Below are 12426 nucleotides of genomic sequence, written 5' to 3'. Positions count from 1 at the left end.
AGGACCTGACCTGCTGCTGCTGCAGGACCTGCTGCTGCTGCAGGACCTGCTGCTGCTGCAGGACCTGCTGCTGCTCACACTACCATAAATATGTCTGTCAGCTTGACGGGTTTGTCTTGTCTAAAAAGCTGCTTTTGTTACACGCCAAATGTATCAGGATGCACACCTATTAAAAAGTTTCAATTTTGTTTCAGCAGTGTACAAAATATTTTCATTGGAGGTGCACCGATTGCAGTTTTCTGGCCAATCACAATCCTTAGAAAGCCTTACCTGTTGTTCCTGATTTTGGCTTCTATTGTTTCTGTTTATAAAGTTGCTAACTATAGCAACAAAGCCCGTAATCTGGCAATGGTCTCTCTCACAGCAGAGCTACAGGGGACAGTACCTTTGGCGAGGTAGATAAGATTGGTGGGTAAAATCTGTTTCTCATTTAAATATCAGCCGATCACTGATCTCCCAAAATTAAGGAAATCGGGGCTGATTTAATAGTGTATCCCAAATTTTGTTAAATGTCTGGATGGTCATCAAAATGTACTATTTTAAACAAATGTGAGTTGTCTTGTGCTCTTTTTTGGTCCACAACAGTTTTGACTTTGGAACATCCCAAAGGATGCCTTGTTTTACCCAGCCTCTTACTAATGGACACTCTGAGTATCAATTGCTCTCCATGTATAATTTGAAAGGTTCTCTCCATTAAATATTTTCTCCATTTGCGGATATTGGCTGTCATTACGGTTGCCAAGAGGAGTACCAATTCCTTAGACATGCTATTACTGCACGTTAGAGCTAGGCAGGTGGTGCTAGCTTTTTCCCCTTTAATAAATGAAATGTTTATTTTAGAACTGCATTTTGTATCGACTCAAATTATCTCTTGAGCGCAAGGAGACATTTATGCTTTTAAACAGCACTGTTTAAGACCCTAGTATCATTCTTAAACCATACTGGATAGAAATCTGTGACGGTTTGCAACATTTTCTCTTTCCTCTCAGCGGCCTTTGTGCACTCTTCCTCCTTCCTGTACAGGCTTCGGTCTGAGCTCTTCACCTCCTCCAAGGTTCAGAAACTGTACGGCGAAACCAGAACGTGGACCCTCGCCACGTGCTTGGCCTGAAAGCTGCGGTCGGCGTACTCGGACATCTCCACGTCCACGCTGATCTCCTGAGGCCCCCGGAGCTGCTGCACCAGAATCAGCTCACCGGTCTGTCGGTCTGAGCGCTGCATGACGAAAGTGCCTCTGGAGTTGCCCCCCGCTATGCCGAAGCGCAGGCTTTCTGGGCCGGTGCGGCCGGGGGCGGCTGCCGTCGCCATGCGGAACAGCGTGGCGGGGGTCTGCAGCGTGGAGGGCAGCGACAGGTAGTGGAAGGACATGGTCTTAGGAGCCAGATGGCAGGAGCGGCTGTCCATGGGGCAGGGGTTCCTCTCGCACTGACTGCAGCACAAGAGACGAAATGTGTCCACTTACGGAAAATACTTACATCATCTCGTTCTTTCAGTAGTGAAAAAACAAGTTTAGTGCAGACAGAAGACATAATGTGCAGTTTTAAGTAGGGGTGGGCATTTATTGTATCGTTTTTCATTTATCATGATAAATTTATTATCATGATAACAATTTTGAGTTGTCATGATAAATTCCAACTCGATCTTTGACTGATGTTCCCAACTGAGCTATGGGTCTTATGGGTCTGTAGCTTCTATTACAAAGTAGATGAAAAATACTTGGTAAGGTTTTGTGTTTCTGCAGTAATGTTTTCTAACCTAACCCTTCCAGTCTTTTTGTTTGGTGTTTGTAAATATCTGGTTTCAACGTCATGTAATGCTTTATTATTCATTTACTCTGACTAAAAAAAAACACACACGATGAAACAAATCATCCTCTTTGGGTCGTGCCCACTTACAAAGGCGATGTCTTGACGTAGCTGATGTTGCCATGGGAACGGGGACACTCGGGGTTGACACAACGAAAGCCTCCCCCAGTGTTGATGCAAGATGTCCCTCTGCTGCAGTTATGCTTCTGGCTCAAACACTCGTCCACATCTGGAAGAGACAACACAGCAGTGGCAAAAGACCGACTCCCTGATTCATGGTTACCACAGTGTGGACATTGGGGTGGAGGTGGAGTGCTGCACCCTATTTGGGTTTTTAAGTTTAGTCTCCGCTGAACGGCCCTTGTGAAGGAAAAAGCGTGAGGTCATTTTTCCCAGCTGTGAGGCACCATTACCTGCAGGGCTGAAATATGAAAGCCGGAGCGAGGTCTCAGGCAGACACCTTTGCGGAGAGCAGAAAATCTCTTCTGTTGAGGCCTTCTTGTCTTACTAAAACACAGATATCACGCTCGGTGGACAAGCCCCATCCACGGGTCTGCAGCCAAAGCCCCGTCAATGAGCCTTTGTCCTCTGCTCCACCCTGTCACTCACCTTCACAGCTCCGCCCATCTGGAAGTAACTTGTAACCGCTGGGACAGGAGCAGTGGTATGAGCCGGGGACGTTCACACACTCGTGGACACACAGTTTCCCTCCTTGGTCCAACCGATACACTTCGCATTCATTGACGTCTGCAGAGAAACAGTTGTTAGAGTTATTTTGATTCTTTTAAGCTAAATCCCTCCAATTTCGCAATGTTACTTGAGACATAAAAACATAAACAACTAAACTCTGACCTAAATGTGTTCTAATCAGCTTTTGGCCATTCAAGAGGATTATTTTGTTTGCCACAGACCAGCTTCACACATTACTCACCCTGTTGCAGCCAAAGGTGGAAAAAAAAATTCAGCCTTCAAGTGATATTTTTCTGCTGTAAAGTCTGCACAACATCTGCTACTTGCAGCCGACCATGCAGCCACAGGGAGTTGCTCTGCGGCTGACCTCACATCCCTAAGGGAACGACAAGCCGAAGGAGAATTTCCCCACAGGGATTAATTAATTTAGCGCATAATGACAACTCACCCTGACAGATACTGTTGTCAGACGTGCCACTCATGTGGAAGCCTGCGTCACAGCTGCAGTGCTGGGCTTGGTTGACTTGGGCGCAGCGAGGTCGCCGACTGAACGCCGGGTCGTTCATAACGCTCCACTCTGGCGGTGCTGCGTCAGGGAGGGGACACGGTTACAAAGCCGGATCGAATTTGCAGACGTGCAGCTGCAAACCAACCGAGCAACATCTGGTTACTGACCGGTCTGGGTTTGGTGCTGGCAGTGAGAGCCGCTCCAGTTCTGGGGGCAGGTGCATTTGTACTGGTTGACACCTTCCACACACGTACCTCCATTCTGGCAGGGGTTACTTGCACACTCGCTTATATCTGCAGATGAAAAAGAAAGAAAACATAATTTCATAAAAAAAAAAAAAAACACGAAAAAGCCTCCTTTTTACAGGCCCTCTGTAAAGTGATACTGAAGATAGGAACCACCACTGCTTCAGACCCACAAGGATTAGGAATATATTGAAAATGGATTAGTTGATTGATACATTTTATTCAGTGTTTTAACACCTCTGATTTGTTTGTCATAGACCACTACTTCTGCTGCTGAACTGCTGCAGGTTCCCTCCTCTGGGATGATTAAAGCCATATTCTAACATGCGACAACACTTATTCTTCTCACTGTTGCCTCTGTACAGAAAAAGTGGTCAAAAAGTACTTCTTTAAGCCTTATAATTTTTTTTCCTCTTGCTGGCTCAGAACTGAGTAGATGGAGAAAATACAAAGCAGCTGCTACCCTTTCAGCTATAAACCAAATGGCAAGCAGTTCCTTTCATTTTTATTTGGCTTCTCCGGTGGTTACCAGTGGTACCACTGGACCGTGTCATGAAAAGACAAGCCGCACTTAGATATTTTCAAACTGCTTTTAGCATTCAGGTTTTTCACCCTCTGTCATTGCTTTTTTGGAGAATGAGCAAACCTGGGCCTCTTTTGCTGAGCAGGAATCCTTTACTGTGCAGAGTCAAGCCCCATCGTGTTGCTTTAGCCAGAAAAGTCAATAAATTCATGTACATGTTCGACGGAGTGTGCTACTTTGAATATTTTTGGAAAGCTCGCCATCAGTTCAGGCTGAAATGACTAACGGTAGCATGCCTGGCATATTTCTGCACTATTGGACTCTGCTGGTTATAATGGTTGGCCCTAACCCCATCTATGGAGCGCTGACAAAGAACTGGAGAAACATGAGCAGCAGGGAGGAGAGCTGGTGGTTTATCTTACAGTAGTCCAGGCTCTGATGGTAACGAAGAAGAGAAACAGGGAAAGGCACCCCACAGTGGAATGTAGTACAGGTGTTATTCTGTGTTCAGAGACATTTAATCCCAATTTAACAAGTGCTTCATTCAGTTCACCAAATAACTGCAGGCTTTATCTTTTTCTCTCTCTTATCTGTGAACAGCTGGTTGGTTTTTGAGCTTAAGTTTCTCTCAGCACCTTATAAATGAGTGAATTGTCGCTTACAGATGGTTTTGAAATTGGACGCAAGATGCCGTATAATCTTGAATTGGCACCTCACAACACTAGACAATAAAATAATTTATTTCAGGAGCTTTGGTAGACCTTAGTCATATATTAGCTGTGTTTCCTCCAGGCCAATAATCCAGTGTATTATAAGCCTGGCGGGCCACCAGGCTTTACTTGTGTCCCCACCAGGCTAAAAATGGTTTATTTATTTTTCTCTGTTTCTATTTTTAAAAAACGTTATGGTGGCTCACAGGTGTAAACTGCTTAACCTGTTTGCAGCAAACAGGTGCAAAGTAAACACGTAGCATTTGCAGCATTTTGGTTATGATTGCAATATTTTCATTGTGACTGCAGCATTTTCTTTGTGATTTAATCATTTTATTTATGATTTTTTTTTGTGTGTTTACATTTGTTTGGTTGATTGAAGGTTTTTGCCTCTATTTTCTGTTATTGTAGCATTTTTTTTTGTTTGTGTCGCTTCTCTGTTGCATTTGTTTTTTTACATGTTTACACCTCATTTCGCCGTTTGCACCTGTCGGCCACGGTACTTTGTAGCTGGTGTTCAGGTTTTAATCTTCTAAACTTTCAATAACACTTAATCAACTGATATTTTCAAATTTCCTGTCAACTTTAAACATTTTTTAACTCAAAAACACGGTGAGCCGCTGGATGAATGACTGCCCTAGCGCCCGTACCTCTGGGCTTAGCAGGTTTTCTGGAGCAGGATTTCTCCCAGTGTATTATAAGCCTGGCGGGCCACCAGGCTTTACTTGTGCCCCCACCAGGCTAACCATTGCTTATTTATTTAAGTCTTTTTAAAATGTTTGCATTTTTTAAGGCTTTTGCAGTTGGTGTTCAGGTGTTAATCTTCCAATCTTTCAATAGCACATGATTTAAACATTTGAACTTTAATTGAATGTTTAAAGTTGATTTCTTGTCGACTTTAAACATTTTTAAATTCAAAACCGTGACGGCCATAGCGCAAAAAAACCGGGCTCAGCAAGTTTTCTGAGGGAAACCTTGTGGAGGAAACCCTGTATTAGGACCTGTGAGATATGAGCAATCTAAAGAATGACATGAATTTTAAAAAGTTTAGTTAAGATGTTTTATAGTGGTGGCCACAATAAAACACCCAATGCTCCCGGTCTCAATTTTAGCAAAAGCTAATTGCTTAATAAAAATAGAATTAGACTTAACATATTTTTATATTCTTCCGTAAAAACACATTGACGTTTGTGGTTTTAGTTTGACAAAATGCGTAAAATATTTTATTTATTTTTTTTTACTGTTGTGATTTTCCCCATAAACTGCAGCTCACCTTTACAAACTGCACTGACGCCAGACCACGTGCCGTTCTCCCGACAAACCCGTGTAGAAGAACCGACAAGCTGGTACCCCTGCGTACAAACGAAATGGACTTCGTGTCCGACGAAATGCTTCGAGCCGAACTTTGTTCCATGAGCGGGGGCGTCCAGGGAGGGGCAGGTGGTCGGAGCTGTGGTGGGGGGACAGAAGGAGAGGAAGGAGGGTCACATGTGGAGTAAGCCTCCCAGCATCCTCTGGCATTCTTCGCCCGGGGATATACACGTTTCACTGGGCAGCGCGGACCCTTCATGGGAAACAAATGTTCAAATGCCTCATTTACAGTCAACCAGTGCAGGATCAGGCTCTGTTATGGGTCAGTGAAGCCCTACAAGTCAGAATTTAGAACAATAATCACATTATGTAAGACTGGTTACTGGAAAAGTTTTTTTTTTTGTTTTTTTTTTGTGGCTTTAATTAGACTTTCTATTCTTCCTCCAAGTTGTGCTGCTCTGTCTTTTTGCTTTTTTGTTATTTCCAAAGGAAAACTTAGCCAGCTGACATTTCCCCAAATGTTGGTGAAGTCCAAACCATAGTTTTAGGTCAACAACAGGACAAGTTTATCCTGCTAAACCCTTCTCTGGACATGTTGTATGTTTATGTATCGGAAACAGAAACATAACTTCATATTACTGGTGAATTATTAATCCTGTTGTCAGAACACCTTTTACACTTTGTTCTTTTAGTAAAGAAGTGAAAAAAAAACCTTAAAATAAGGTCACTTTTATTTGTAGTTTGAGTAAATTTATTTACAGGAAAACAAACAAAAAAATCTCATTATAGGAAATATTTTTAGTTTTTATAAAACCATCTGTGCTGCCTTTTATTGGCTAACAATGTTAAATAAATTGAATCATTTTTATTTATTCTTTTCTGAGTTGATCAAAGTGTTGAGGAATTTTGAACTAGTAACCATAATCTGGTTTTTTGGAGTCTAACTATTATATAAAACAGATTTTATAGCCACTCTTTAAAACAGGAAAATACAGCAGATCATGCCATTTAAGTAAGGCAGACGTATATTGATCTCAGTAAGTTGGAAACAAACCAATAAATTTAAAACTCACCTAAATGTACCCATATCTGCAGTCGTAGCAATAATTAATTTGGGTTAATAATAATGCTCTCCCTAACCCCCACTAAAACATTTTTGTGGTCCCTACAACAACTCGATGTTATCTACTTGAGGAGGCAAACCGGAAAACTGACTTTTCTGTCCTACCATCACAAAAGAAAACATACAGAGTTTGAAAACTCTACTAGGAATTTCACTGGTAATGCATGTTTCAGTCAGATGACATTAAGATTGAGTTTTTCCATTAATATGTTTTCCTTAAAGCCCCCCATGCCCACTGTTTTGTAAGGTCGAGGATCTGTGATGCTGTGGGCCTCAGAAGCCTTGCTACCGTACACAGCATCATGATGTATTCGAAACAAAATCCCATTTATACTTCAAATATTGGGGTATGGTGCTGAAAAACTGAAATTGCCAAATCTACACAGAAGTGGTTCATCAGGCACAAAATTTTATATAAAAAATTGTGGAGTTAGCTGAGTAGAGAAATTCATAAACTCCTAATTCTGTACGATCTAGAGAGATCTTTTTAAGGAGGAAGATTAAAAAAAAAAATCTTCCTCTGTGTGTGCTCCAACCTTTTGAAATGGTGTAGGAGAAGACTAAGTGTTGTCCTGCGGCCAAAAGAGCTTTTCACAAAACATTAACGGGGATAAGATTTATTTCAAGGCTTTCTACTTTACTTATCTTTAGCAGAGTAGCTAAAAAATACTCTGCTACAAAATTCTTCAACTGTTGTCATGAAAAACATTTGAGGATTTCAAAGTAGAAACACATTCACTACATTATTACTCCTAATGCAGGTGAAATAATATTATTAATCATTTATCCAACTTCAATATTTAAAATACCGAGGTCGTTCCTGAGTCCAATATGTTCTGTGGGGAAATAAAGCTGGCTTGTGAATGTGTAAATGCAAAAATTATACGATTTCTGTGAGTTTCTGTGAGTCTTTATCGAGGTCTTACTGCTCTCTATAAAATACCAGCGTCTTCCTGCCTTGTGCAGCACTCTTCAGAGAGTTATGAGCTGGAGGGTCCATCACGAACAAATTTGTCCCGGAGTCTGCCGCCAAGCAACACAATTCCACAAATCCACTTCCCCTGTCAAGTACCAAGCTCTGCAACTGAGAAAGTCTTGAACTGCAGGATGACTCCATTATACAACAGCACAGAAAGCCTCATCTGGCTTTCTGTTGTCACTCACTGAGTGAAACCTCGTTTGAAGATCAAATTCAACTTGCGAGTTTTTCCCAAATATTGCAAACCCGATACTTTGGAGTACTCGGTTTTCTTCCACTTGACCGTCCTTCACTGAAAACATCAGACAGAGCACACATCCAGGAACTGGGATGTGTCCAGACCCCTCGAACTTTTTTACTTTTTGGTCACGTTACAACTACAAAGACAGATTTCTTTTGTAATAATCTAAGAAATATCATGTGCATTTGTATAGCTATTTTTTTCTTTTTTCTTTTTTTGCTACAATTACAGCTAGAATTTTAACACAATTTTCTTCAGGCATCCCACATAGCATGATTCTGCTGGCATGTTTCCCCATAATTGTTCAGGCTGATATGCTATACTAAATACGGCTCTATGTATGCAGGTATAATGTTCCAATTTTGATCTTATTTTGCAAAAGCAACTTCTTCCATAAGAAGTGGCTTTCTTCTCAACACTCTTCCTTGAATCCAGGTCAGATTTGTGGACTTTCCTCCATTATCATCAATCTTTGCAGCTCCTTCAGAGTTGCTATGGGCCTCTTGGCTGCTTTTCTCATTAATACTATCCTGAGCATTTCTGCAGTATCTCCTGTTGGTCTCTCACATAAGAACCCAATGGTATACATTAAAGTGTATATGATTGTGGTCATAGAATGACAAATTGTGTAACTTTTCAAATGAATTTTTAGTTTTGAAGGCACAGCACAAAACTTTGTTTTGCACTGACTGCATTGTAAATGACCTGATTATTGGAACTGTTCCGAATAGTTATCTGGATGTTTTGGATGCTTTTGTAGCTTTGTTGTTTCAAAATCCATTGAAAATATGTGTTAAAATAAAATACTGAGTATTACAAGTAATAATGTAGAATATGAGTCAAACTGGAGGCTCGGGGGCCAAATCTGGCTCGCTATAGCTTTTTATATGGCCCTCTGCACTCTACAGGCACACATAAAAAGAACCTTAAAAAAAAACACTAATTTTATCAATCAAATAAGTGTTTATCTGTATACTGCCGAATTATGTCAACGTGAAAAAATGTTCAATATTATTTAATTTTAAGAAGTATTCATTGAATGCAGAGAGAGCCTTTTATTCATATTTTAGCAGTTTAACAGGTTTTATCAAGGTAACAACCAACCCTCTGAGGACATTCATGATCTTGATATGGATCCAAAATGAAAATAAGTTTGACAAGCGTGTTGCAGAAAATTAAAACGGTGGATTCAACAAACGTACCAAGACGTTAAGGTTGTTTGTTTGTTTGTTTTTTGCTCTTTTATGCAAATCATGCCACATCATATTTTAGCATAAATAACAATTCAGTCTAATCGAGGACATTTAAATAAACTGAATAAAATCATCTTTTTCTTGAAGTTATCGTCAACAGAGGAACCCCTAACAATAATCCAGATGATGATCAGTTTTTACTCACCAGCTGACTGATCAGCTTGAGGTAACTTGGAGACGGAGTTCTGAAGCGACGCCAGCTTTGACTTCATGATCCGGAGACCTTCTGTGAACCGGATCTCCTGGCCTTTCAAGAACTTCTCCATCTGACGCAGCACTCCCACCACCTGGTGCTTATCCATGCAGGACTGCTGGTAAAACGCGACGGGCCGTGAGCCGAGCTAGCAGTAAAAAGGAGTCTTGGCAGGAAAGAAAGTCTTTGAATGCAACGGGGGCATGAGGGTAGAGGTTACCTCAGTTTAATGGTGGCAAAACATGAGTGGTGAATAAACAGCGTCATCCAGATGTGAGGGATGATGTAATGTGTAATAAAAATATGTCAGCATGGAACAGATAGTTACAATCTGTTTTCCGTGTAATTAGAACCATATTAATAATGACATATTATTGTTGTGGTTAATGGTTCGATTTTAGACCCCACAGCTGAACCATCTCGGTTTCTGACTCCCCTCACCTCCTTTCGCTTCCACTACCACAACCCCAGTGGCAGACACAGCTGGACTAAAGATGTCTGGCAGATGTCAGGGGAAACTAAGTCCAAAATGTTGTTTCTCTGCATTTTTTATTTTTTTTAGCATAATCACAGGTAAAGGTATGTTCATTTGGTTAATCCAGTGCAAAAATAGCACGGGTGCCACAGTTGCTTTGGAGAAGAAAAAAAATGCCATTACAGAATTCCTCAAAGAAAGTGCCTTTAATCCTTTCAGTAGGGCTGTTAATCACAAGCTCACTGGGACAATTTCCCCTTGCAGCATACCTTAAATTCCTTTGCTAGCATATGGAAGGCTTTGTACAATTGCAATTAGTCTCAGTACATTAGAAGGGCAGCTCAGAGTCTGGCATGTGCTTATTTTACCTGCTGCAGGCGAAGGGGAAATGCCACCAGCTGACAAGACATGGGAAGATTCACATCCAGATGTAACTTTTTCTTTTTTTTTTTTCTTTTCAAACAGTATGAAGTAGTTTCCCAATAGTGAAAACTGTAAAAACATGATCACAGAAGTGACACAGCCTACGTGCCCTACTGCAGCTGACGCAAGGGGGAAAAGAAAATGATCAAGACAACTAAGATATGAGAATAATTTGTGAAATATATTGAACAATACATACGGTGACTTCCACAAAACAAACTGCAGTGGGAGTTATTAGGATTTTACATTGTAGACCAAAACAAAGTTGGGCAAAATTGTGAAGTGGAAGAGCAACAGTAAATGGTTTTCCAAATAAAATTCTGAAAACTGTGATGTTTATTTGTATTCAGACCTTCTAAATAAGCACCACTTCAACCAAGTGCCTTCAGGAAGTCATCCTTAATAACAGAGTCCATCTGTGAATAAACCAATTCATGCATCTATTTTGGGCTGTCGTCTATCGCCAGTTGTCATCGGATGAGAGGCGCATTAAACCTGCAGAGCTCCAGGTTTCACAGTGTACGTAATTTATTCTCAATATCAGTAAAGTTGTTCAGTAAACATAATCTGTCAGAGAACAATAGTGAACATCATAAAAATCTAGGTTTTATGGCTCTAGAAAGTCAACTCACATTTTCTCAAACACACCATCCCACTGGTGAAACATGGCGATGGTAGCATCATGCTGTGGGGTTCTACAGCAAGGACAGGGAAATTAATTGGAGTGGGTAGATGAAGAAAAATACAGGGTAATCCTAGGTGAAGGCTCGGGTTGAGTTTTGTCTTTTAGCAGAACAAAGACCCCAAACATTCAGCCTGAGCTACAGGAGTTATAATCTCAATGTATTCATATCTTTTAAAAGGCACAAATAAATTCATGCCAAAGGATTTGCAGAAGTAACAAAAGGTGCAGGACTGGAGGGATTAATCGAAGAATGTGCCATACTTTTCAAATTATTATTTGTGGAAAAGGGAAGAAAATGTCTCATTTTGTGGCCACTTTATAAGTATGTTACACTGGTTTATCATAAAAAATGCATGTGGAAGAGAGTTCAAAAAGTGTGATTTTGTAAGGTGATGTATTATATCAGAGGTTGTTGACAGACATGCATTGTATCAATACTGTTTACCCAGATTCTTCAGACATAAAGCTGACTAAATTTCTCCTACCTGAAGAGCTGCGTGTCCGCAGTGAACAGCTGTCAAGCACAGCAAAACCAAACACCTGCTTCGGAGAGACAAAGCCATTACTGAAACACCAGCCGTCCAGTTGATATCCCTTTAAATGTTTGTCAGGTTTCCGGGTTTTTTTTTTTTTATTGTGCTTGAAGAAATCCCCATAAAAGAAAGTCGGAAGATCCGGTCTTGTCTGAGGCGATGCTCATCAGATACCCGAAACAGAGATGCGCTTTTCTCTCCGCCTGAACTCTTGGAAAGTTTAACCCAGCCTCTCTGAGCTCTGCGGGATACATTGGTTTGCTGCGGCTAGAATCCCTCCCACTTTCTCATTCTTACATTTCTTTAACACTGACAGGGAAAATAGTTTCATTAAATACAGCTACAGTAAATAAAAATAATTTCTACAAGTTGATATGACAATCAGTGGAACTGAGGAACAGGTTTTTTTTATTATTATTTTGCAGTGAATGACTCGAATAATTTTCTACATATAAAATACCTTAAATATCGAATTATATTCAGCTAAAATCCCGCATGAATATCAGTCAGTGTGTTGAATCTTTGCGTAAGCAATTTTCTTTTTAATCTCAAGGTTTTTGTGACACCTGCTGGTAAATTTTGGTATTACAAGACATAATGTGTGGCACATAGAAACTCGCCACTTAAATGTGAAATGAAACATATACTTGCTGAAATACTTGTAGGAATTATAATAATAATAATAATAATAATAATAATAATAATAATAATGAAAATATTTCATTTTTA

At 40.4% G+C, this 12426-nt stretch overlaps 1 protein-coding gene across 2 annotated transcripts in view; it reads right to left on the bottom strand.

The window, feature by feature from the left end:
* fbln7 (fibulin 7) overlaps window positions 1–11910 on the bottom strand; it is a 12016-nt gene extending 106 nt beyond the window's left edge. The window contains exons 1-8 of one of the 2 annotated variants that reach the window (XM_016668499.1): window positions 11650–11910; window positions 9534–9729; window positions 5755–5931; window positions 3171–3296; window positions 2944–3081; window positions 2415–2552; window positions 1896–2034; window positions 11–1429 (exon numbers count right to left, since the gene is read on the bottom strand). In XM_016668499.1, the coding sequence (XP_016523985.1) occupies window positions 1057–1429; window positions 1896–2034; window positions 2415–2552; window positions 2944–3081; window positions 3171–3296; window positions 5755–5931; window positions 9534–9729; window positions 11650–11727 (1365 nt within the window). In that variant the 5' untranslated portion in view covers window positions 11728–11910 and the 3' untranslated portion in view covers window positions 11–1056. The remainder of the gene's footprint in view (window positions 1–10; window positions 1430–1895; window positions 2035–2414; window positions 2553–2943; window positions 3082–3170; window positions 3297–5754; window positions 5932–9533; window positions 9730–11649) is intronic. The other variant, XM_007546228.2, reaches the window with a different exon arrangement.
* Between the last annotated feature and the right edge of the window lie 516 nt (window positions 11911–12426).

This window comes from Poecilia formosa, unplaced genomic scaffold (assembly GCF_000485575.1).
Source record: "Poecilia formosa unplaced genomic scaffold, Poecilia_formosa-5.1.2 Scaffold15, whole genome shotgun sequence".
NCBI classification, from domain to species: Eukaryota; Metazoa; Chordata; class Actinopteri; order Cyprinodontiformes; family Poeciliidae; genus Poecilia; species Poecilia formosa.
The sequence above is the reverse complement of the archived record's forward strand: the minus strand, read 5'-3'. Positions and strand labels throughout refer to the sequence as shown.